General features: G+C 39.9%; 1 protein-coding gene across 1 annotated transcript in view; it reads left to right on the forward strand.

Moving 5' to 3' along the window:
* Positions 1-23,673, forward strand: part of LOC132818522 (uncharacterized) — a 44,909-nt gene extending 21,236 nt beyond the window's left edge. The window contains exons 6-10 of the mRNA XM_060829582.1: positions 2,964-3,173; positions 6,821-6,874; positions 8,449-8,529; positions 11,730-12,232; positions 23,183-23,673. Of these exons, the coding sequence (XP_060685565.1) occupies positions 2,964-3,173; positions 6,821-6,874; positions 8,449-8,529; positions 11,730-12,124 (740 nt within the window). The 3' untranslated portion in view covers positions 12,125-12,232; positions 23,183-23,673. The remainder of the gene's footprint in view (positions 1-2,963; positions 3,174-6,820; positions 6,875-8,448; positions 8,530-11,729; positions 12,233-23,182) is intronic.
* The last annotated feature ends 4,293 nt before the right edge of the window (positions 23,674-27,966 follow it).

Consider the following 27,966-nt stretch of genomic DNA (forward strand, 5'->3'; position numbering starts at 1 on the left):
CTATTTGCTCCCACTCCACTCTGGCCAAATCATACCTGATCTTATCAAAATCAGCCCTTCCCCAGGTGAGAACTTTTATTTCAGGCCCATCCTTGTGCTTTTTCATAACAATTTTGAATGTAATGGAATTACGATTGGTCTCTGCAAAATGCTCCTCCACTGATACTTCAACCACTCGCCCAGCTTCATTACCTAAATTTAACCTGAGAACCATTACTTCTCTTGTAAGCTGTCCTGGGTGCCTTTTAAAAATTCTGCTCTCCCCAAACCCTTCACATAGTGACTACTCCAGTTAATGTTGGGGAGGAATTCCCCTACTATCACTACCCTATTAGTTTTACACTTCTCTGACATATGCCCACACTTCTGCTGTTCTATTTTTAGATTAGATTACTTACAGTGTGGAAACAGGCCCTTCGGCCCAACAAGTCCACACCGACCCGCCGAAGCGCAACCCATCCATACCCCTACATTTACCCCTACCTAACACTACGGGCAATTTAGCATGGCCAATTCACCTGACCCACACATCTTTGGACTGTGGGAGGAAACCGGAGCACCCGGAGGAAACCCACGCAGACACGGGGAGAACGTGCAAACTCCACACAGTCAGTCGCCTGAGTCGGGAATTGAACCCGGGTCTCAGGAGCTGTGAGGCAGCAGTGCTAACCACTGTGCCATCCTCTCTGACTGTTCTGGGGCCTATTGTACATTTCCAGCAATGTGATTGGTCCTGTTCGGTTTTTAAATTCCACCCAAATGGGTTCATTTGTGGAGCCTTCTAAGATGTTATCCCTTCTTAGTGTTGTAATAGACTCCATGACCAAAATTGCAACACCATCTGTGTTGTCTGACTTCAAAATATTTGCAATGCATGGAGAATAAAGCAAACTGTGTATTCATAAGTATATTTGGCCAAGGTTTGAATATTAGTTTGAAATATATATTTTGCAAAGATCACGACCAAGTGTCAAAGTGACCGAAGCATTTGTTATTCCACTGTCAACATTTCTGATTATAATTAAAGTTGCATTAACATTTTATTATTTTACAATATTAGTTTGAACTAACAGCTTATTTGTTTTATTTCAGCAGGAAAGGATTTTTTTTCTTTCAGAAATAAATAGAATATTCCAATTTTCCCTATTTGTTCAGTGAGCTGATAAAGTGTTTGAATCAATCGTGTGCAACATTGATTACATGCTAATTGGGAAAGTTAGACTGTCAGTAGGGTTAGATATTTATACAGTCACAGTTATATATATATATATTCATTCCTAGCTGATGAAAAATGGTCGGCCTGGTGAAAGTGCGCGATTTTACCTTTTGTTTTATGTTGGAAAATAACTGAAGAGGAAAAGAGAACTCAGTACTCAATTTCTGCCACTTTTTTTTAACTAGTCAGGTGATGTAGGTGCTACTGGCTAGGCCAGCGTTTATCACCCATTACCTGGCACCTGTATGGAATAACTGAACCATTATTTTAAATTAAGATCTCATCTAGAAAACTACAGTCAGAAAGAAATAGCATAATGAAATAAATGCACTTAATTTCCAGTAGATATATGTACAGTTAAATCAAGAAACATTTCAACGTCTTAATTTGCATTGAATGTGCTCAATTCAGCACAGATTAAGATAGTCTATCATGTGTTTATACAAACTAATGTGCAATTGAACCCTTATATCACTCTGATTCCTAAATTTCTTGAGTGCGAATGCTGTAAACTATGTGACCAATTTTTAATTTGAAACTTAAAATACCAGTTAAAATTTGAAATTATGAATAGTGTGTGGAAAACCACATTATTATATTATAGAACTCAGTTAGCTCAGTTGACTGGATGTTTGGTTTGTGATGCAGAGTGATGCCAACAGTTCAGTTCCAAACTAGGCTGAGGTCATCAGCAGGCCCTGCCTTCCCAATCTTGACTATCACCGGAAGTGTGGTAACCATTAAGTTAAATGTGCCACCAGTTCGATCTCTCTGTTGACCATAAGACATAGGAGTGAAAGTAATGCCATTCGGCCCATCGAGTCCACTCTGCCATTCAGTCATGGTTGATGGACATTTCAACTCCACTTACCAGCATTCTCCCCGTAGCCCTTAATTCCTTGTGACATCAAGAATTTATCAATCTCTGCCTTGAAGACATTTAGCATCCCGGCCTCCACTGCGCTTTGCGGCAATGAATTCCACAGGCACACCACTCTCTGGCTGAAGAAATGTCTCCACATTTCTGTTCTGAATTTACCCCCTCTAATTCTAAGGCTGTGTCCACGGGTCCTAGTCTCCTTGTCTAACGGAAACAATTTCCTAGCGTCCACCCTTTCCAAGCCATGTATTATCTTGTAAGTTTCTATTAAATCTCCCCTTAATCTTCTAAACTCCAATGAATACAATCCCAGGATCCTCAGCTGTTCCTAGTATGTTAGACCTACCATTCCAGGGATCATCCGTGTGAATCTCCGCTCCAGTGCCAGCATGTCCTTCCTGAGGTGTGGGGACCAAAACTGGACACAGTACTCCAAATGGGGCCTAACCAGAGCTTTATAAAGTCTCAGTAGCACAACGATGCTTTTATATTCCAATCCTCTTGAGATAAACGACAACATTGCATTCGCTTTCTTAATCACGGACTCAACCTGCATGAAGAGAGCAACCTGTAGTCCTCTGGGATTATGGCAACATTTGCTTCAATATAGAAGCAAAATCAATTTGGTTTTTTTTGTCAGAGGCCACAACTTATCATTTTGAAGAGGAATCAGGGGTACTTTTACACTTTTAAGCTAATATGAAGCTCTGAAGTCTACTATGTAGAACAGCATAGCGGTTGAAAATTGAAAATTCTGGTAAATAGTTAGTATCAACCCTAGGTTTAAAAATTCTTTGATTTGTAATCAATATGGTGAATAATGTAAAAGGAAAAGCCCTAACAATGCATCACTTCTTTTATTGCCAGAATTCTTGCACGCTATTTTGAAAGCTGATGTAGTGGATGAAATCTTCTCTAACGTTCGTTTAGCAAATGAATCTGATGTCGAAGTTTTGACGGAGAATCTTAGTGGAAAAGAAGATTTGCTACTTGATTCTGGAATCCAAACTAATGCAAGGTTGTATTTTAGTGCTGGTGGATGGGCCGCAGTTTCGGCAACACTTGAAATATTGGGAAGTGAGTGAACCTTCTCATTTTTTATGATTTCTAACCATTCTGTCTTTAATGTACAGTACAAAGTTTCTCATGCATGAAAGTTGCAGACAAAATAAAATTCTGTTTGAAGTGTCTTTGACTTCGAAGTTGCACACTACATGCCATAGCTTTAAACAAGCATTACTTCATAATTATATAGTAATTATAGTAATTTGCGGAACAAGTACTAGTCGTATGTTATTGGCTAAATTTTATCAGAAATTAGCTCAGTATCACTTTTGGCGAATTTCTCTCCATGACCACAAGTGCGTTTTGTCTGCTAACCCAATCTTTCTTGATCACCTATGTCCCATATCCAATAGTTCTCGTCGTATTTTCCCACTCTCCACAGACAGAAGTACACTGCTGGGTTCTTCCAAGGTTCTTGGCACTGTCACCATTTTTAATGTCTAGCCATGCACTCAATCAAATGCTGGCAGTTATGTAGTTGCAGTGCCCTCTTCTGTCAGAGTCATATAGCGAGGAAACAGATTCTTCAGTCCAACCCGTCCATGCTGAACATAATCCCAAGTTAAATTAGTCCCACCTGTCTGCTCCTGGCCCATATCCCTCCAAATCTTTCCTATTCATGTACCTATGCAAATGTCTTTTAACATTGTAATTGTACCCACGTCCACCACTTTCTCAGAAAGTTCATTTCACACGCAAACCACCCTCTGTGCAAAGATTTTGTCTCTTATGTCTTTTTTAAATCCCTTTCCTCTCACCTTAAAAAAAAATGTGCCCCCGAGTCTTGAAATCCCCATTCTAGGAAAAAGACAACTACTGTTCACTCTGTCTATACCTCTCATTATTTTATAAACTTTTATCAGATCATCTCTCAATGTCCTTTACTCCAGTGAAAAAAAGTCCCAACCTATCCAGCTTTTCTTTATAAATGAAACCTTCCATACCCAGCAACATCCTGGTAAATCTAATGTGAACCCTCTCTATCTTGCTAATATCCTTCCTATAACTGGGCATCCTGAACTGGACAGTATTCCAGAAGGGGCCTCATCAATGTGATAATGAGAAATTGGTACCCTACTTTACAAAGCCAGGTGGACAGAAGGTGTGGTGTGTGCGGTTGCTGCCCATGGACATGTCCTGAAATGTTGGTGCTTAGTGTTAAAGATAGATGGCCAGAGGAGCAGGTGGTTTTTAGACTAGATTCCCTACAGTGTGGAAACAGGCCCTTCAGCCCAACAAGTCCACACTGACCCTCTGAAGAGTAACCCACCCAGACCCATTTTCCCTCTGACTAATGCACCTAATACATGGGCAATTTAACATGACCAATTCACCTGACCTGCACATCTTTGGATTGCGTGAGGAAATCGGAGCACCCGGAGAAAACCCACGCAGACACAGACAGTCGCCCGAGGCTGGAACCGTACCTGGGTCCCTGGTGCTGTGAGGAAGCAATGCTAATCACTGAGCCACCATGCTGCCCCTGGAGTCACCAGGTTTCCACATTCCCTTTCATTGTCTGGAATTTCCACAGTCTAATGTATATTCTTGGTTGGGAAGAACGGAAAACTGGGTGAGATGATGTAATAATGAGAATGTAAATTCAGGCTTACATATGCAAATAGGCTTCCCACCACACCCTAGCGAGAATTCTGTCTTGCCATTCAACACTTGGTTGCAAAATGGGATTTTTAGTTCTTGATGTCAGGAATTTCCTCACTACTGATTGCAAACAGTTCTCCAAACCTTCTCACAAATCCTCTTATTCACTGGCTGGGTGAATTGACCCCATGTTATGGTCTAGAAACAGAGCAAAAAAGGTAGAAACACTACTGAATTGGACCACAGAGGGAAGACAAGATCACTTTTCAAAAGGTCAAGAGTCAGAGAGCAACTTGGCTTCTGTAGGTGAAGCAAAAAAAATCACTACTTATTCAGTTTCCTGACTAAGTTATTTGAAGTATTCTTAGCATTAACTATTCTATTTACTTGATCTGCTGTGTGCTTTCATTATCTTTAATTGCAAACCTACTTTTCCGAACCTAGTTACATGTTAGTAAGAGAAAATGACATCTGAGAGATGCCCAGTGTTGAATGGGAGTACTGCTGGGTTTTGGTTTAGTTTGTTAAGAGCTTCACAATTCTGTACCAAGTTGGAATATTTGGGCATCGACTTGCAAGGTTTGTGGGGAGAGGAGAAAGAATCCCAGGTCTCTGTGATGATCTCACTTCAGATCATTAGATTGACTGATCCTGAAACTCTGTGGGTTTGTTGCCTCCGGGATTGCATTGAAACCATGAAATATAGAAGCAGAAGTAGACCATTCAGCTCAAGAAGCCTGTCTGTTATTCAGTGAAATTGTGGTTAATCTGATAACTCCATTTCCTGTTGTTTCCCCATAAACCTTGATTTTCTTACTGATTAGATTAGATTAGATTAGACTTACAGTGTGGAAACAGGCCCTTCGGCCCAACAAGTCCACACCGACCCGCCAAAGCGCAACCCACCCATACCCCTACATTTACCCCTTACCTAACACTACGGGCAATTTAGCTTGGCCAATTCACCTGACCCGCACATCTTTGGACTGTGGGAGGAAACCGGAGCACCCGGAGGAAACCCACGCAGACACGGGGAGAACGTGCAAACTCCACACAGTCAGTCGCCTGAGTCGGGAATTGAACCCGGGTCTACAGAAAAATCTGTCTTTCATAGCTTTGAATATACTGAATGACTTAGCTTCAAACAGCTCTCTGTGGTGAAGAAATTCACAGACTCATAATTCTCTGAGAGATGAAATTACTCCTCATCACTATCTTAAATATGAAACCCTTTATTCTGAGATTACGCCTCCTGTTCCAAGACACGCCCACAAGGGGAAACAATCTTTGTATTTACCCTGTAAAGTCCTCTGAGAAACTTGTATATTTCAATGCAGTTGCTCTCATTCTTCTAAATTTCAATGAATACAGACCCAACCTTCTCACCCTTTCCCATAAGACATTCGCTCTATACCTGTGATTGTCCTCTGAACTGCCTCCATCAGAATATTTTTTCTTAGATAAGGATCCAAAAATTGTTTTCAACTGTGGACTGATTCATGCCTTGTGTAGTTTTAGCAAAAACCTCCCTACTGAAGCAGTTTAATTCATAATTTAAATATTCTACTGTTTCCTTGCAGATAGTTTTCTTGTGTAATGTCATATTACAAGTACTTCTTCTAGTGAGAAGTTTTGTAGATCATAACTTGAGAACTACAGGGCCGATTTTTTAAAAATTTTCCCAATGTGAAACCTCAATCAATCCTGGCCATTTTTCACATAATTGTAGACACAAGCGCCTCTGAGCACTCTGGCTGAATGAGGCTCTGAAAGGAAAAATTAAGCTTCCTGCCTTAAAGAAATTTTAAAAGAACTGTAGATTTATTAAATTGTGCTCTTGCCTTAGATCATTGAAATCCAAATGATATCTCTAATAAAGTTTGAGCTAATCTCAATCCCAAAATAAATCTATTTCACTCTTTCCTCATGAATAGCCTGGTTGAAAAATTGTATAAATTCAGTAAAGCATTTGATACCTTTATATAAAAAAGACTTTTCAGGTTAAAGTTAAATATTCGAGATGGCAGTTTTTCTGATAACAGTATTCCTTATGACAGCAGCGCTGGAAAGGAGCAAAAGTGAGCAAGATATGGAAGACAGAATAACAGAAGGTATCTAATTTTTAAAAATAAAATGCATCTTCAACTGCAAGATTTGTTTTCACAAATAAATTGATTGAATTACTGCATTCTCCCCACTATCCTGGCTAATATGGTCGACATTTTAATGTTGTTTGTGAGACTTTACAATGTTCAAATTGGTTGCCACCTTTTCTACATTACATCACATTTCAAAGTACTTGTTAGTTAGTAGTGAGTCCTCTTGAAAGATCCAGAGAAGGGATAATATAAGTCCCTCAGGACTTCATTTTTTTTTTATTGAGTTGTAAATTATTCAGTGGCATCAGAAATCAAATGAACTAGAGTAGTAAGCTTTATTTGGATTTTCCAATGTCTTCAAAGTGCAGGGTTTTTATGACATGTTGGGTTGATGGTTAGGGTTTTTCAACTGTTTAGTGTTTGAAAAATAGGTGTTTAAGAGACAGTTTTGTGCTGTTGATCTTACATATATTTAGCTGGAGTTACATGACAACTTCTTGCCATGGAATGAACAGTTTGTTAGAAAGCCAGAATACAATTCATTAATCACCGTGACTATTGATGATAGGGCATGTTATTTGTTGAAAGCCTACCTAATTATGTCTGGACCATAAATGAGATATTCCACAAATGTTATGCCTTCCTTGTTGGGGAAAATTGTTAAGCAGTAGGTAGTGTTGTCTTGGATGCCTTTTAGGATAACAGAGGAAGTGATCATCCAGATGTAGTTACGAAGGAAGTTGGGGTTTCTTTATTCTTTACCAATTCACTTAATCCAGTATTTGCTGTTCTAATGCAATAGTTTTACCCTTGTATTACATGTTGTAAAGCCGAGAAGAAAATTTGTGTCCTGGATGTTCTTTGGAATATGAATTTGTAGATAGCTGTTTCTCTGAAAGCCCTCTGATGTTAATGGAGATATTTCTCAATTTAAAACAAATAGATTAGTATGACTCCGACTCTGTGCCTTTTATTTCTACTAGCACCATGACAGAGGTTTCAAAAAAAGGAATGTAGGGAGACAATAAAGATAATATCACAAGACTAGTGGACAGAGGCCCATACCATTGATCTAGGAACGTGGGATCAAATCCTACCATAACAGCTGGTGGAATTTAAATACAATTGATTACAATAAATTTGGATTTGGAAGCTAGTCTCAATAATAGATAGATGTAAATGCCATTTGGTTCGCATTAATGTTATTTTGGGATAAAAATCTATTATCCTTATGGCTCACATTTGACTCCAGACCCTTAGTAATGTGGTTAACTCTTAACCAGTCTCTGAAATGGCCTAGTCAACAACTGGGTTCAGTAGCAATTAAGGATGGTAACAAATGGTGATATCCCATAAAGACATTTTTTAAAATGCTCCTATTACAAAGTATAATTTTAGACTTATACATTAGTAGATCTTTTGATGTAAACAAAAAGGTTGGATAGAATCTGACCCACATTGCTTTGCTTACAGTTCTTTTCAGTGCTCTGAATGGGTTTTATGTTATAGCAATATATTGCTAGAAAATGTGAATATTTTAAGAAAACAATTTCCTTACATTAGTTTTTAACTATTGTAAATTTAAGTTTCAGATTCAGGACCAGAATTAATGATTGTGAATCCATATCCATCTTGTAATCTGCTTAATGCAGCAGCAATGGATGAAGGTACAATTTATTTCCTAAAAATCACCCAATTAGGAAGTTTCAAATTTAATAATATTGAGTTAGTTTATGGCAACCCTATAATGTTTTGCTACTTTGAAAAATTTTGTAAAATCAGAATTCTATCAAGTTACCTTAAAGTAATTGGTTTTTACAATGTTATGTGCAATTTTTATAAATATATTTTAGGTTTATTTTGTTAAAGTTTTTTATGTAAATCAATTTAGGAAGGAGGGTTGAGATTGTATTAGCAGTAATAAACATGATATTGGTAAAAATATAAGGCTGAGTAGTGAGGTAAAAATTTACCTTTAGTGGATCTCTTTGCACTTGATGTACTTGGTAAACCGAGTTTCCCAAGAAAATGTAATTGGTTCATCATTATTTATTTAGGTTTGATACAGTTCTTTTATCCGAAGTAAAATTTATGTCAAATTCAAAACAAGACCATAAGATGCAGGAGCAGAAGGAGGCAATTGAGCCCACTGAATCTTCTCTGCCATTTGGTGCAAGCATGGCTCATCTGATAATCTTCATCTCCATTTTTCCCCCATTATCCTTGATTCACTGACTGATTAAAAATCATCTGTCTATCTCAGCCTTGTATGTATTTAATTACCTAGCCTCAACATCACTGGGAAAAGTATTCCACAGATTCATTATCCTCTTCGGAGAAGAAATTCCTTCTCATCTCTGGGTTAAATGTGCAAACCAGTATTTTGAGATTTTGCCCTCTGGTCCTAGACTCTCCCACAAGGGAAAACGCCCTTTCTGCATCTACTTTGTAAACTTCCCTAAGAATCGTCAATAAGATAATCTCTCATTCTTCTATACTCCAGTGAGTACGAGCCCAATTTATTCAACCTGTCCTCATAAGACTATCCCTCCATACCTGGGATCAGTCTCGTGCACCTTCTCTGAACCACATCTGACGCTGATATATCTTACCTCAGATAAGGGCCCATAAACTGTACACAGTATTACAGTTATGGTTTGACTGGTGTTTTGTATGCTTTTAACAAAATCTTTCTATATTCATACTATATTCCCTTTGAAAAAACATTCCAATAGCCTTTCCTATTATTCTCTGAACCATGGGCTCTTATTGTAGTAAGTACTCTCATGTGTGATACCTTATCAAGCGCCTTCTGAAAATCGATGTATATTGCATCTACCGCTTTCCCTTTATCCTGCTTGTTACCTCCTCAAAGAATTCAAGAAAATTTGTAAAGTGTGACAAATGAAGGAAACCCTTCATGAAGCCATGCTGACTGTGATCATATTATGTCTCTCTGTAGTGTTATTACATACTTTCTAATAGATTCTAACATTTTCCCAATAACAGACGTTAAACTAGCTGGCCTATAATTACCTGTTTTGTTTCCTTCCCGTTCTAAATAAAAATATTACATTTTCAGTTTTACAATCCTCTGGGACTTTTTCAGAATTGTAAGGATTCCTATATGATAACTCCCAATGCATCCAATATCTCTGTAGCTACTTTCTTTAATATACTAGGATACATGCCATCAGGTCCAGAGGATTTATCCAACTTTAGCACCTTCAGTTTCCTAACACTTCTTCTCTAGTGATAGGTATTGTATTTATTTCCTCTTAACCTTTTGCCTGTGAAAAGCTATTTGAGTCTTTTGCTGTGAAGACTGATGCCTTGTATTTATTCAAGTCCTCTGCTGTTTCCAGGTTTCTTATTATTATTTTGCCAGCCTCATTTTCAGCTCCATCATCAATGACTTTCCCTCTATCCTAAGGTCAGAAGTGGGAATGTTCGCTGTTGATTGCACAAAGTTCAGCACCGTTTGCAACTCCTCAGAAACTGAAACTGTCCATGTTCAAATGCAATAAGATCTGGACAATATCCAGGCTTGGGTTGACATGTGGCAAGTAACATTCATGCCACACAAACACCACGCTGAAACAATCTAACCACCGTCGTTTGCCATTCAATGGTGTTACCATCCCTGGATCCCCCACAGTCAATTTCCTGGGTGTTATCATTGACCAGAAACTCAACTGGACTCACCACGTAAACAAAGTGGCTATAAAAGCAGGTCAGAGGCTAGGAATACTGCAACAAGTAACTCACCTCCTGACTCTGAAAGCCTGTCCACCATCAGATACAAGGCACAAGTCAGGAGTATGAAGAATTCTCCCCACTTGCATGGATGAATGTAGCCCCAACAGCACTCAAGAAGCCTGACACCATCTAGGACAAAGCAGCCTGCTTGATTGGCACTACATCCACAAGCAGCCTCTCCTTCCACCACCGATGCTCAGTAGTAGCACTGTGTACCATCTACAAGATGTGCTGCAGAAATTCATCAAAGATCCTCAGACAATACCTTCCAAACCCATGACCACCTCTATCTTTAAGGGCAAGGACAGCAGATACATGGGAACAACAACACCTTCAAGCTCCCCTCTAAGCCACTCTCAATCCTAACTTGGAACTATATCAGTGTTCCTTCACTGCCGCTGGGTCCAAATCCTGGAAATCCCTCCCTAATGGTATTGTGAGTCAACCCACAGCAGGTGAACTGCAGCAGTTCAAGAAGGCAGCCACCACCATCTTCTCAAGGGCAACTAGGGACAGGTAATAGATGTTGGTCAGCCAACGATGCCCACATCCCACAAATGGATTTTAAAAAAATGTTGAAGTGTTTACACAGGTCAAATAACATAATTGAATTTCATTTTAAAGTATCTAATTTTTGTGGATTACCAATGCTGCTTAAAATTGCTTTATTAATACTGAATTAAATCCTGACAACTTACAGGAAGATACAGGGGAAATCATTAAAACAAATCTCTGTTGATGACTTTTTCCTTTCCAAGTCAAATATAGTAGCATAAATTTTGATTGGATGAGATAGATGGTTGTGTGTAATATTAATATGTTTCAACAATCAGAATATAAGGTAAAGATCCATAACATTGGAACTTTACTCCTTTTGAGCTTCGCTCATATTTTAATGAGATGAAGTCACTACAGTGTATTTTGGACATGTGTGTTTTCCAGCATTTCCACACACTGATTCAAATTTGCATTCATTCCATGAGTATCTAGGATTGCTAAGTTCAAAGATATGTAAAAGTAAATTTCAGGACCCTATCAGGTGCAGTTTTCTGCTTGTTCGTTGAAAGTCAGAAAATGCTTAACATCATTGCTTGTTTTTTTATTGCAGAACAAATTGTTGTTGCCCATGTACCCGCTTTGCTCCCCTCGGCAGATGATAAAAAGAGAAAAGTTAAATATCCTGTCACAAAGGGAGAGATTAGAAGACGTATTATCCCTCCTGAGAAAATGTCTAAAACAGTCATTAAAAGCTACCTAAGGCTAAGGAGAGATAACCGCTTTGACATTCGCCAGCTTCTGGATCTGCCTGTGACTGGTTATGACCGGACTCTGCACACATCATTTACTCGACTCTGTGAGGGAGAGGCAAAAACACTGACTGAAAATTTTCATCAACTCAACCTTGGGTACTTTCCTGTCGATGAATGTGCCAGCACGATAGCAGAACACGCTGCAGCTTCAGAAATATATGCAGCAAGGCAAGTGGCAAATCTCTGTATTTAATTGAGAACAACTCAAGGTAATTAGCTAATGTGAGTTCAATGTTGGACCATCACAAGAAGACCTGAGTATGAATCCCAAGCTTGGCTGACTTTTTAATTCACTCAGGAGGTGAGTTTTATCATATATAGCTAATTCCCTAGTAGGAAAGTGGGAGAGCATATTGTTGATGGCAGGTGAAGAATTGGAAGTCCGTCTTTTGTTTCCCTTTCCATTCATGCAAAGTGCTGAAAGATTCGCATTGATAGCACCTAACAGATGTCTAAGCCTTCACTCAATCAAAACAATGAAAAATATTGTTTGAGATTATTATAATTTTTAAATACAAGTGACTAAATGCACAAGTTTAACATTTTTAATTTGAGCTTTATCTGAAATAGGTTGTAAAGATGAAAAGCCCTTTAAAACTATTCACTTTAATCTATTTAATCACAACCAGGTATTTCTTATACTTTTACTGTAAGGTAATCTTCTATAATTCATAAACAAAGCACAAGTTAATATACTTTGAGCAAATGAAATATTGAGTTATTGTGTGCAGTTTACAATAGTGTAATTTTAAAAATAATGTATTTTCTGTATACCGCATGCAAAATAGATTGGGACAACTGAGTTACATGGTATTTTGTGTGATGGATCAAAAAAGATGTTCTAATTATATTTAACATCAGATTTGTTTTATTAATGAAAACAAACCAATTTCTGCATGATTGCTTTCAGTTGAAACTGTAGTCTCCATGAAGCTGATTTATTGGGGTGTCTGAACCCATTTTCTTCCTTCCTTCAAATGATTGAAACAATTCAGGCATCCTACGTGTCCTATTTAAAATTACTTCAAGTGAACAATTTTTAATTTTATTGAAGTGATGGATTACCTTTTCTTATATTGAGTACAAATTGAGTGTTTATTTTGGAACATTTTTGTTTGTACTTTTTGACCTGGTTGCATGTGTATATTGTGATTGGTTCAGATCAATTCTGAACTACCTGATTGGAGAAATAGTAGCAGATGTTGTGAAACTTGAAAGGGTTCAGAAAAGATTTACAAGGATGTTGCCAAGGTTGGAGGATTTGAGCTATAGGGAGAGGCTGAACAGGCTGGGGCTGTTTTCCCTGGAGTGTTGGAGGCTGAGGGGTAACCTTATAGAGGTTTACAAAATTATGAAGGGTATGGATAGGATAAATAGGCAAAGTTTTTTCCCTGGGGTCGGGGAGTCCAGAACTAGAGGGCATAGGTTTAGGGTGAGAGGGGAAAGACATAAAAGAGACCTACACGGCAACTTTTTTACGCAGATGGTGAAACGTGTGTGGAATGAGCTGCCAGAGGAAGTGGTGGAGGCTGGTACAATTGCAATATTTAAGAAGCATTTGGATGGGTATATGAATAGGAAGGGTTTGGAGGGATATGGGCCGGGTGCTGGCAGGCGGGACTAGATTGGGTTAGGATATCTGGTCGGTATGGTCAGGTTGGACCGAAGGCTCTGTTTCCATGCGGTACATCTTTATGACTCTAAATAGCAGCTTCCTCTCTTAAAATTCCCTCATATACAATCCAACAAATATCTAATAAGAAAAAGGCAAGTTGGTGATTCAAATGTGCGACTCATCAAATATTTATCGTGACTTCCTCAATTTTGTAAGGGATTATACATCAATGTCATTCAGAAATTATGTTTCTGTTTATTTTCACATATTTTTATAAATATTTGGCAAACAATTTGGCTAAAGGAAGAACAGCTACTGAATCAGGTTGAAATATGGAATTTAGCTAGATATATTCTAAACACTAGTTTTTATTAGGGCCTTTACTGAGTGACTATCTCTACGGTACAAGAATAACTAACAACAGTATATAACTGTCTTATATCACGCAGTTTGCAATCTCACCTCTCAGTTTTTAAAGATGGCTGATATGAAAAGCCAAAAAATTCATATTGGTGCATTTGGAGTATTTTATTCTGTGCTGAGTGGAGAGCATTGTGCACTTAATCTAGCCAAATGATTCTTATTTCCTAATGTTGATGCTGGGTAATAAAAACACAAAGTATATTGTTTCTCCTTCGTTGATATGTTACTTTGATAATTTTTTTAAAAATACAAAAAGGTCAAACCTGGAATAGGTTTTGTCAACTTCTGATCAATGACTAGATTTTTACAACATCTCATCAGTTTTTCTGAAGTAGATGTGTACTTAGTGGGAGAAAACACTGACATATTTAGGTGGGAATGATTTTAACTGAGATTTGAACAGGTGTCACAGCTTTACTATTAAATTCAAATACAAAGTAATACTATCTTGATTGCATTTTCACAGGTTTTAGTTTTTCTGGTACATTTAGGACATCATTTAAATGTTTTACCAATCCTCCTGAACTAAAAGTATTTGCATAAGGCAATCTTTGTCAGATATTTTTATGCAGTGAGTGACCTGATGTATACTTTTCATGTGTATCATTGTGACTTACTTCAGGAGCATTGCAAACAGAAAATTAGGACAGCACTGCTAATATTTCACAGATTAAAACTTCAATAATGTCACATGAGCAACTCTGAACAAAGGGAAATAAACCGTGAGGGCAAACTAGTGAGGAATATAACAATTGACAATGAGAGCTCTTTAAATATATAAAGAGGAAAGTTAATTAACGGTTAATTAATGCTTGGCATGAAAATAGAAATGCAGTGGGGTAATGGTATACCAAAGGTAAAATTACTAGGTGATGGGAAGGAAAGAGAAATAAAGTCATGGCTAGAGGCCATCAAAATGAAAAAAATATAAGGAAATTAAAATATCTTGGATCTAAGAGTAATAAGCAAACATGAATAGTGGGTGGCACGGGGGCACAGTGGTTAGCACTGCTGCCTCACAGTGCCAGACACTCGGGTTCAATTCCTACCTCAGGCGACTGACTGTGTGGAGTTTGCACGTTCTCCCCGTGTCTGCGTGGGTTTCCTCCGGGTGCTCCGGTTTCCTCCCACAGTCCAAAAATGTGCAGGTTAGGTGAATTAGCCATGCTAAATTGCCCATTGTGTTAGGTTAAGGGGTAAATGTAGGGGAATGCGTCTGGGTGGGTTGCGCTTTGGTGGGTCAGTGTGGACTTGTTGGCCGAAGGGCCTGTTTCCAAACTGTAAGTAATGTAATGAATATGTATGGGGGAAGTTTGGGTTACATTGCTATAGTAGAAGTAGTTGTGACATAATCTAAGTGTAAAGAGAGGACATAAAGAAACAAGGAAAGAGAACCCAGCGTTAAAGTCTGAGAGATGAATGTGGGATTGAAACAAAGAAAGTAGGAATAAGATTAACCTATTTGACCCATCAAGCCTGCAGCATTATTCAACATGAACATGGCTGATCCTCTACTTCAATGTTATACTCGTGCCATGTGTCCAAAAATCTTATCTATCTTTCTGAAATGTTATCATTTTATTTGACTTCCATTACCTTTATATGGTAAAGAATTCCAAAGGCTCTCAAACCTCAGTGACAAAATTTCTTATCTCAATTCTAAATGTAATTCCCTGTATCTTGAGACACAGAGCCCTGCTTCCTGCTGCCTCACCTCAGGTTGGAGAAATATCATCTCTGCATCTTGTCAGAATTGTATACATTGCAAAATGATCCCTCTCTCATTCTTCTAAACTGTAATGGATACAAGCTCATTTGACCAAGTCTCTTTTTGTACAATCTGTCATTACATCCTGGTGAACCTTCACTGAACTCTGTCTGTTGCAAGTATATAGTCATAGAGATTTACAGCACGGAAACAGACCCTTCGATCCAACTTGTCTGTGTTGACCAGATATTCTAACCTAATCTAGTCCCATTTGCCAGCACTTGGCCCATATCCCTCAAAACCCTTCCTATCCGGATGCCTTTTATCCTGTTTATTTAAGCTATCCATGCCCCTCATGACTTTATAAACCTCTTTAAGGTCACCTCTCAGTCTCCGACATTCCAGGGAAAACAGCCCCAGCCTACTCAACTTCTCCCTAAAGCTCAAATCCTCCAATCCTGGCAACATCCTACAACATCCTGCTGATAGAAAGGAGAAAAGAATTGCATGCAATATTCAAACAGTGGCCTAACCAATGTCTTGTACAGCCGCAATATGACCTCCCAACTCCTATACTCAACACCCTGACCAATAAAAGAAAGCATACCAAACGCCTTCTTCACTATCCTATCTACCTCCGACTCTACTTTCAAGGAACTGTGAACCTGGACTACGAGGTCTCTGTTGAGCAACATTCCCGAGGACCTTACCATTAAGTGTATAAGTCCTGTTAAGATTTGCATTTCCAAAATGCCGCATCTCGCATTTATCTAAATTAAACTCCATCTGCCACTCCTCAGCCCATTGGCCCATCTGATCAAGATCCCATTGTATTCTGAAGTAACTTTCTTCTCTGTCCATTACACCTTTTAATTTTGGTGTCATCTGCAACCTTACTAACTATACTTCCTTTGTTCACATCCAAATCATTTATGTAAATGAAAAAAAGTAGTGGACCCAGCACCGATCCTTGTGGCACTCCACTGGTCACAGGCCTCCAGTCTGAAAAACAACCCTCCACCACCACCATCAATCTTCTACCTTTGAGCCACTTCTGTATCCCATGAAATCTAACCTTGCTAATCAGTTTCCTATGGGGAACCTTGTTGAACGCCTTACTGAAGTCCATCTAGATCACATCTACCACTCTGCCCTCATCAGTCCTCTTTGTTTCTTTTTCAAAAAACTCAATCAAGTTCATGAGACATGATTTCCCATGCACAAAGCCATGTTGACTATCCGTAATCAGTTCTTGCCTTTCCAAATAAATGCAAATCCTGATCCTCAGGATTCCCTCCAATAATTTGCCCACCACCGACGTCAGGCTCACTGGTTTACAGTTCCCTGGCTTGTCCTCACCACCCTTCTTAAACAGTGGCACCACGTTAGCCAACCTCCAGTCTTCTGGCACCTCACCCGTGACTATCGATGATGCAAATATCTCAGTAAGATACCCAGCAATCACTTCCTAGCTTCCTACAGAGTTCTCGAGTGCACCTGATCAGGTCCTGGGGATTTATCCACTTTTATGCGTTTCAAGACATCCAGCACCACCACCTCTATAATATGGACATTTTTCAAGATGTCACCATCTCTTTCCCAACATTCTATATCTTCCATGTCCTTTTACACATTAAATACTGATGCAAAATACTCTCTTCCCCCATCTCCTGCAGCTCAACGCATAGGCTGCCTAGCTGATCTTTGAGGGGCCCAGTCTTTCCCTAGTTACCCTTTTTTCCTTAATGTATTTATAAGAACCTGTTATCCATAACTCTATTTGCCAAAGCGTTCTCATGTCCCTTTTTTGCCCTCCTGATGTCCCTCTTAAGTATACTCCTACTGCCCTTATACTATTCTAAGGATTCACTTGAACCACACTGTTTATACCTAACATATGATTCCTTCTTTTTCTTATACAAACCCTCAATTTCTTTAGCCATCCAGCATTCCCTGTACCTACCAGCCTTTCCTTTCATCCTAACAGGAATATACTGTCTTTGGACTCTTGTTATCTCATTTCTGAAGGCTTCCAATTTTTCCGGCCGTCCTTTTACCTGCAAACATTTGCCCACAATCAGCTTTTGAAAGTTCTTGCCTAATACTGTCAAAATTAGCCTTCCTCCAATTCAGAACTTCAAATTTTAGATCTGCTCTGTCTTTTTCCATCACTATTTTACAAATAACAAAATTATGGTCGCTGGCCTCAAAGTGCTCCCCACTGACACCTCAGTCACCTGCCTTGCCTTTTTTCCCAAGAGTAGGTCAAGTTTTGCACTTGCTCTAGTAGGTACATCCACATACTGAATCAGAAAATGTTCTTGCACATACTTAACGAATTCCTCTCCATCTAACACTATGGCAGTCCCAGTCTATGTTTGGAAAGCTGCAATCCCCTACCAATTCTCTACCATAACCATCCTATTATTCTTCCAGATAACTGAAATCTCTCTACAAATTTGTTTCTCAATTCCCCGCTGACAATTAGGTGTCTATAATATAATCCCAGTAATATGATCATCCCTTTCTTATTTATCAGTTCCACCCAAATAACTTCTTTGTCTGTGTTTCCAGTAAAATCCTCCCTCAGTGCAGCTGTAATGCTATCCCTTACCGAAAACACCACTTCCCCTCCTCTCCTGCCTCCTTTTCTATCCTACCTGTAGCATTTGTATCCTGGAACATTAAGCTGCCAGCCCAATCCATCTCTGAGCCATGTTTCTGTAATTGCCATGATATCCCAGTCCCATGTTCCTAACCATACCCTGAGTTCGTCTGCCTTCCCTGTTAGGCCGCTTGCTTGAAGTAAGTGCAGTTTAATTGATCAATCCTACCTTGTTCTCCGTTTTGTCCCTGCTTGCCCTGACTGCTTGACTTGCTCCTTTTCACAGCTGTACAAGTCTCATATTGATCTCTTTCCTCATTGTCTCCCTGAGTCATCTCTCCCCCCGAGTAGTTTAAATCCTCCCGAGCAACTGTAGCAAATCTCCCAGCCAGTGTATTAGTCCCCTTCCAATTCGGGTGCAATCCATCCTTATTGTAAAGGGCACTTCCACCCCAGAAGAAACTCCAGTGATTCAAAAATGTGAACCTTTCTCCCATGCATCAGCCACGCATTTATCTGTTCTATCCTCCTCTTCCTCCCCTCACTAGCTCATAGCATTAGGGGTAATCCAAATATTACTACCCTCGAAGACCTTTTTAAATTCTTGCCTAACTTTCTGTTTTTCCTTCAGAATGTCATTCTTTTCCCTTCCTACGTTGTTGGTTCCAATGTGTACAATGACTTCCTGCAGGCCCCTCTCCCCTTTGAGAACATTCTGCACCCTCTCTGAGACATGCATGATCCTAGCACCAGGGAGACAACACACCATTCTGATTTCTGATGGCCTCAGAAATATCTGTCTGTGCCTCTGACTAGAGAGTCCCCTATCATAATTGATCACTTGGAACCTGACATACCTCTCATTACATTAGAGCGTCTCTCAATACCAGAAATTTGGCTGTTCATGCTACATTACCCTCAGAGTCTATCACCCCCTACGTGTTCCAAAACAGCATACTTGTTTGAAATGGGGATAGCCACAGAAGACTCCTGCACTACCTGTTTACCTCTCCTATCTTTCCTGGGGTTAACCCATCTATTTGACTGTACCTACGGCTTTCCTCCCTTCCTATAACTGCCATTCTTCACACCCCCAACTCTTGTAAATTCCTCATTGCCTCTAACTGTCATTCCAACTGATCCAATATCTTTTCTTTCGGTGAGGAGACCAAAACTGCGTGCACTATTCCAGATGTGGTCTATCCTAGGCCCTTTATTGCTACAACAATACATCAATGCGCTGATAATGATACCTTGTCTGCAAGATTCACCTGCATGGTTGCATTCAATGACTTGCATAGAAGGAGACCAACATCCCTTTGTACTTCAACATTTACTAATATGTCACTAATATGTGAGGCCCAAGCCCTGATCCCTGTCGTATCAAACTAGCAACATCTTCCCCTCTACAAAAATACATTTATTCTTACTCTTTGCTTTCTATCTGGCAACTAATTCTGAATTCATGCCAGTGTAAGGGTGACATTTATTAAAAAATAATTTGGAAAAGCAGAAAACAGAAGTTTTGTTCCCAACTCATAAGAAAAAGTAAAACAGGCTGGTCTACAATTACTGAAAATCTGATAATTCTACAAGAGATACTGGCACCAGGTGGTCTTTGGGAATAATAGGTAATTATCTAGATATGGGCAGTGGATTGGTTGGACTTTTGTCAGAAAACTGAGAAGAGAGAGCAGTTGGGTCTTAGACCTTTTTTAAAAAAAAGCCTGCCAGCAAGTGAGAATGCTCCCTCTCAGTCTGAGTGGAAAAGAAATAACACTTTGCAGAAGGGAAGAGCTGCTAACTTGAACTAAGACTTAAATGACTGGCAATGTAATTGAGGTCCACCACAGTAAATAAAAATACCGATAAACAAGGAAAACTGAGAACGTCACCTCATTGCACGATTTTTTTATTTGGACTCTGATCCACAACTTTGTGCCTTTTTATCAAAGTTTTTATCCATGATATTTCCTGGAAAAAAAGCCTGTTTGTCTCATCACTTTGCCCATCCTATGTGTGAATTAATCCGTATGTTTGGATTAAAAGGGTGTTTATAGTTTAAGTTTGCACATTAGGTAATTTGGAAATATTGGAAGATACAGTTTGTTATAAGTTTTTTGTTTATTGAAATTTGGTGTGCGTTTCCTAGATAATGTGTGACCTCAGTAAAAGCTTTCTGAAATCGATAATAGACCACATCCACTCATTCTTCCTTAACTATTCTACTAGTTACATCCTGAAAATAGTGAGGTTGGTGAAACATGATTTCTCTTTCATAAATTCATGTTGACTTTTTTTAATCCTATTGATATTTTCTTAAGTGACCTGTCAAAGAATTCTGTGTAATAGCATCTAGTATTTTATCTACTACTGGGAAGGTTAGAAATGTGATTTACATTTGTAAAGCAAGTTATGATGATCTGAAATGCACTGCTTGAAAGGATGGACACAGATTCAGTGGTAATTTGCTAAAATGAATTGGTTTCTCCTTGAAAAGCAAATGTCTCCAAGGCTGTAAGGAAAGTGCAGTGGATTGAAACTATTTCAATTGATTTTTCTGAGAGCTAACTTTGACACAGTAGATAAGTGGTCTACTCCTGTGCTGTATAATTCTATGAAACAAAAATCAAATGTTTAATTCTCCTGTACTGACATGCCTGACCTACACTTGACTACAGACAAATTATGCATTAAGCTTTCCATCGAACTTGATTTGATGAAACATTAATAATATTTCTCAGTTTAATTATCCCTCACTCACTTCTTTACCCCATTGCCATTAAAGATTCTTATGGACTTTATCCAACTTGTTGATGACAAATAATAACTGATAAATATCTACATGTCATATCAACTGTGTGCAGAAGATAGATATATCAAAAATTAACACAAATGAAATGTGTCATAGAGTGATACAGCATAGAAATAGACCCTTCGTTCCAACCACTCCATGCCAAACTTAATTCCAAACTAAACTCGTCCCACCTGCTAATCGTGGCCCGTAATCTTCCAAATCTTTCCTATTCATGCATCTATCCAAATGTCTTTTGAACATTGTAATTGTACCCACATCCACCACTTTCTCAGCAAGTTCATTCCACACATGAACCATCCTCTGTATTAAAAAAAATGCCTCTTATGTCTTTTTCAAGTCTCTCTTCTCTCACCTTTAAAAAATGTGCCCCCTACTCTTGAAATCCCCCATCCCAGGAAAAAGACAACTACCATTAATATCTATTCCTCTCATTATTTTATAACCTTCTATCAGATCATCTCTCAACCTCCTATGCTTCAGTGGAAAACATCCCAGCCCATCCAGCCTTTCTTTATAACTGAAACCTCACCTTTCATAGCCAGCAACATCCTGTTAAATCTTTTCTGAACCCTCTCCAGCTTGATGATATCATTTCTATAATTGGGTGACCAGAACTGGACACATTATTCCAGAAGCAATCTCATAATGTCCTGTACAACCTCAACATGACTTCCCAATTCCTTTACTTAAAATGATTGAGCAGTGAAGACAAGCATGCCAAACATCTTTTTAACTACCCTGTCTATATGTGATGCAAACTTCAAAGAATTAAATACTTGCACTCCGAGGTCCCTCTGTTCTACAACACTATCCAAGGCTCTACCATTAATTGTATAAGTTCTGCCCTTGTTTGTTGTACAAAAATGCACTACCTCACATTTATCCAGATTAAACTCCATCTGCCATTTTTCAGCCCATTGACCCATTTGATCAAGATCCCTTTTGTAATCTGAGAAAACCTTCTTTGCTGTGTGCAATGCTACCAATTTTGGTGTTGTCAGCAAACTTACTAACCGTGCCTTCTTTATTCTTGTCCAAATCATTTATACAAATGACAAACAAAAGAGGACCCAGAACTGATCCCAATGGAACACTGCTGGGCACAAGTCTCCAGGCCAAAAACCAATCCTCTGCCATTTCTATCTGTCTCCTGCCATTAAGCCAATTATGTATCCAATTGGCAAACTCATCCTGAATCCCATTTGACCAAATTTACTGAGTAGTCTGCCATGCTGAACCTTGACGAAGGCTTTATTACAATCCAGATAAACAACATCCACTGCTCTGCTATCATCAATCTTTAAGGCAACTTCCTCAAAAAATGCTATCCTAAATCAAGTTTTGCCTTTCTAAATGTTCATAACTCCTATCTTTTACAATCACCTCCAACAATTTACCCACAACCGAAATCAGACTCACAGGTCAACATTTCACAGTTCTTTCCTTGCGACCTTTCTTAAACAAAGGTACAACAGTAGCTACCCTCCAGTCATCAGGCACTTATAGATGTTGCAAATATTTCTCATAATTTCCTCTCTTACTTCCAATAGCATTCTGGAATACATTAGATTAGGTCCTGGAGATTTATCCATCTTTATTTTCTCTAAGACTTTCCGAACTTCCTCAATGTGGACTGTTTTTAAAACATTAAAGTTTATTTCTCTGCATTCTCTAAACTCCATTTCTTTCTCCACAGTAAAAACTGACATGAAATATTACATTTCATATCTCTCCCATCTCCTGGCGTTCAACACAAAGACGACTTCCTTGTTGTTACATGTTTTTTCAGTTGGTTCTGTTTTGACTTTTTAACAATGTATGAGCATAAGCATTAAATCTGCCTTTTTCATGTGAAGCTCAGTGTTTATTATTACCTTTTGTACTTAATGTTTTCAATGTCACTGATAAATCACTGCCTGAATTGAAACACTGGAAGGATATTGATTTCATTTGGACTGTTCTATCCAGGAAATAGTGTTTGTAATTTGATTTTTATTTTAGAAAAGTTGAGCCAATGGAACAATAGTGAAAGAACCTACAAAGTTTTCATGTAGGCTTACCAAATTCTTTTATTTTCTCCAGAAAGGTGATTGAAGATCTTGACACAATCATGGACAGTTTTATGTGGCAGGAGCATCCATATAATTTAATCACACATGGATTTGGTCCTCAGAACATCAAGGTAGTTTTGGACTTGGTAAAACTGCTTCTGCGAGAATCGCTACGGAAATCCTCGTCCTGATGCAGACAAAATAAAATCACTGGGATTTGTAGGTTCTTTTTCAAAAAAAGCTATGTAATAGTGGAACTTATTGTTTTTAGTCTGTTTACCTTGTTAAATTTATGTGTAACTAGCTTTGTATGAATATTTCCAGAAATGTTGTTTATAATATAAGTAATGTACAGTAGCCCCTCTCTATCTGTAGGACTTCCATGTACAAATTGCACGAGAGTTGGGAAATAGGCATCTTATGAGCTTTATGTTGGAGAATCTGTCAAGATTATGTATATATTAGAGTTATAGTGAGTGGCTACTGTACTTCAAAATAAAACCTGCATTTCAAGAAAAATAATATTGGTGTGTAATGTGAAATGTTTACATGAACCAAATGAACACTACTGTTAAATAAGAATTTTAAAATGCATACTGATTTCATGTGCAAGTGTTTGCAGGCATCTAACTAAAGATACCTCTGATAGCAGCAACACACCAATCTTGCTCCTACCAAGATTGTGAAGCTACTTTCTACTTAGTGACATGTAATTACATGGAGCTGATTGAAATACACTAGAATGAAAACTGGAAAACACTTTAGTGTTTTCTTTAGTTCATAGTCAACATATGAATAGATATTTCACTGTCATCATGTATGTTCAAACCCTCTATGTCTTTATCCCCCCATGCCCCACTTCACGGTAGGACTAGGGGGGATAAAGGATCCTCCTTAGACAGAGGCAAAACGACTGCCAGTCTCCTTTGCTTGGCTGCACTTGTTCTCTCATTGAACATCTCTGACTCCAGTCACTCATTTCATTTAGGTCTTAGCAATGTCTTTGCTTTATTGTCCGTGAGAGATGAAGAGGTCTCACCAGTGTCCTGTATATAGAGTCATACAGGAGAAAGTGAGGTCTGCAGATGCTGGAGATCAGAGCTGAAAATGTGTTGCTGGAAAAGCACAGCAGATCAGGCAGCATCCAAGGAGCAGGAGAATCGACGTTTCGGGCATAAGCCCTTCTTCAGGAATGAGGAAAGTGTGTCCAGCAGGCTAAGATAAAAGGTAGGGAGGAGGGACTTGGGGGAGGGGCGATGGAGATGCGATAGGTGGAAGGAGGTCAAGTTGAGGGTGATAGGCCGGAGTGGGGTGGGGGCGGAGAGGTCAGGAAGAAGATTGCAGGTTAGGAAGGCGGTGCTGAGTTCGAGGGATTTGACTGAGACAAGGTGGGGGGAGGGGAAATGAGGAAACTGGAGAAATCTGAGTTTATCCCTTGTGGTTGGAGGGTTCCTAGGCGGAAGATGAGGCGCTCTTTCTCCAATCGTCGTGTTGTTATGGTCTGGCGGTGGAGGAGTCCAAGGACCTGCATGTCCTTGGTGGAGTGGGAGGGGAAGTTGAAGTGTTGAGCCAAGGGGTGGTTGGGTTGGTTGGTCCGGGTGTCCCAGAGGTGTTCTCTGAAACATTCCACAAGTAGGCGGCCGGTCTCCCCAATATAGAGGAGGCCACATCGGGTGCAGCGGATGCAATAGATGATGTGTGTGGAGGTGCAAGTGAATTTGTGGCGGATATGGAAGGATCCCTTGGGGCCTTGGAGAGAAGTAAGGGAGGAGGTATGGGCGCAAGTTTTGCATTTCTTGCGGTTTCAGGGGAAGGTGCCAGGAGTGGACGTTGGGTTGGTGGGGGCTGTGGACCTGACGAGGGAGTCACGGAGGGAGTGGTCTTTTCGGGACGCTGATAGGGGAGGGGAGGGAAATATATCCCTGGTGGTGGGGTCCGTTTGGAGGTGGCGGAAATGACGGCGAATATGCAAGAAATGCAAAACTTGCGCCCACACCTCCTCCCTTACTTCTCTCCAAGGCCCCAAGGGATCTTTCCATATCCGCCACAAATTCACCTGCACCTCCACACACATCATCTATTGCACCCGCTGCACCCGATGTGGCCTCCTCTGTATTGGGGAGACAGGCCGCCTACTTGCGGAACGTTTCAGAGAACACCTCTGGGACACCCGGACCAACCAACCCAACCACCCCATGGCTCAACACCTTAACTCCCCTTCCCACCCCACCAAGGACATGCAGGTCCTTGGACTGCTCCACCGCCAGACCGTAACAACACGACGGTTGGAGGAAGAGCACCTTATCTTCCGCCTAGGAACCCTCCAACCACAAGGGATGAACTCAGATTTCTCCAGTTTCCTCATTTCCCCTCCCCCCACCTTGTCTCAGTCAAATCCCTCGAACTCAGCACTGCCTTCCTAACCTGCAATCTTCTTCCTGACCTCTCCGCCCCCACCCCACTCCGGCCTATCACCCTCACCTTGACCTCCTTTTACCTATCGCATTTCCATCGCCCCTCCCCCAAGTCCCTCCTCCCTACCTTTTATCTTAGCCTGCTGGACACACTTTCCTCATTCCTGAAGAAGGACTTATGCCCGAAACGTCGATTCTCCTGCTCCTTGGATGCTGCCTGACCTGCTGTGCTTTTCCAGCAACACATTTTCAGCTATAGAGTTATACAGCATGGAAACAGATCCTTCAGTCCAATCATACCCTGCTAATCATAATCCCAAAACTAAATCAGTTCTACCTGCCTGCATTTGACCCGTATCCCTCCAATTATTTCTTATTTATGTACATACTTAATTGTCTTTTAAGCATTATAAGTCTACCCACATCCACCACTTTCTCTGGAAGTTCATTTCACATATGAACCATTCTGTTTTAAAAAAACACAAAATATCCCTTATGTCATTTTTAAATTTTCATCCCCTTACCATAAATATTTGGTCTCTGGTCTTGAAATCCCCACTCTAGGGAAAGGACACACTCTCTATTTACCTTTCTATACCCCTCACGATTTTATAAACCTACATAAGATCACCCCTCAACCTCCTACATTCCAGTGAAAAAGTCCCAGCCTAATAAGACATTCCATTCCCAGAAGCATCCTAGTAAATCTCTTCTTAACCCTTTCCAGCTTCGTAACAATTAAAGGGAGTCAGGGGGCTGAGTTGAGTATGGTTGCATTACAAAAGAGAAAGTGCTAGAAAAGCTAAAAGGTCTTAAAATTGATAAATCTCTTGGCCCCGATGGGATACATCCTAGAGTTCTGAGGGAGGTGGCTGAGAAAATAGTGGAGGCGTTGGTTGAGATCTTTCAAAGGTCACTGGAGTCAGGGAAAGTCCCGGATGATTGGAAGATCGCTGCTGTAACCCCCTTGTTCAAGAAAGGATCAAGACAAAAGATGGAAAATTATAGTCCAATTAGCCTAACTTCGGTAGTTGGTAAAATTCTAGAATCCATCATTAAGGATGAGGTATCTAAATTCTTGGAATAGCAGAGTCGGATTAGAACAAGTCAACATGGATTTAGTAAGGGGAGGTCATGCCTGAAAATGCTGTTGGAATTCTTTGAAGAGGTGACAAGTAGGTTAGACCAGGGAAACCCAGTGGATGTGGTCTACCTAGACTTCCAAAAGGCCTTTGATAAGGTGCCACAGGGGAGGCTGCTGAGCAAGGTGAGGGCCCATGGTGTTCGAGGTGAGCTGCTAGTATGGATTGAGGATTGGCTGTCTGACAGAAGGCAGAGAGTTGGGATAAAAGGTTCTTTTTCGGAATGGCAGCCGGTGACAAGCGGTGTCCCACAGGATTCAGTGTTGGGGCCGCAGCTGTTCATGTTATATATTAATGGTCTGGATGAAGGGACTGGGGGCATTCTAGCGAAGTTTGCCGATGATACAAAGTTAAGTGGACAGGCAGGTATACTGAGGAATTGGGGAGGCTGCAGAAGGATCTAGACAGTTTGGGAGAGTGGTCCAGGAAATGGCTGATGGAATGTGAGCAAATGCGAGGTCTTGCACTTTTGAAAAAAGAATACAAGCATGGACTACTTTCTAAACGGTGAGAAAATTCATAAAGCCAAAGTACAAAGGGATCTGGGAGTGCTAGTCGAGGATTCTCTAAAGGTAAACATACAGGTTGAGTCCGTGATTAAGAAAGCGAATGCAATGTTGTCATTTATCTCAAGAGGGTTGGAATATAAAAGCACCGTTGTGCTACTGAGACTTTATAAAGCTCTGGTTAGGCCCCATTTGGAGTACTGTGTCCAGTTTTGGTCCCCACACCTCAGGAAGGACATACTAGCACTAGAGCGTGTCCAGCGGAGATTCACACGGATGATCCCTGGAATGATTGGTCTAACATAAGAGAAATGGCTGAGCATCCTAGGATTGTATTCATTGGAGTTTAGAAGATTAAGGGGAGATTTAATAGAAACTTACAAGATAATAAATGGCTTGGAAAGGGTGGGCGCTAGGAAATTGTTTCCGTTAGGCGAGGAGACTAGGACCCGTGGACACAGCCTGAGGATTATAGGGGGTAAATTCAGAACAGAAATGCGGAGACATTTCTTCAGCCAGAGAGTGGTGGGCCTGTGGAATTCATTGCCGCAGAGTGCAGTGGAGGCCGGGACGCTAAATGTTTTCAAGGCAGAGATTGATAAATTCTTGATGTCACAAGGAATTAAGGGCAATGGGGAGAATGCAGGTAAGTGGAGTTGAAATGCCCATCAGCCATGATTGAATGGCAGAGTGGACCCGATGGGCCAAATGGCCTTACTTCCACTCCCATGTCTTATGGTCTTATAATATCCT

The sequence above is a fragment of the Hemiscyllium ocellatum genome, chromosome 9, assembly GCF_020745735.1.
Source record: "Hemiscyllium ocellatum isolate sHemOce1 chromosome 9, sHemOce1.pat.X.cur, whole genome shotgun sequence".
Taxonomy (NCBI): domain Eukaryota; kingdom Metazoa; phylum Chordata; class Chondrichthyes; order Orectolobiformes; family Hemiscylliidae; genus Hemiscyllium; species Hemiscyllium ocellatum.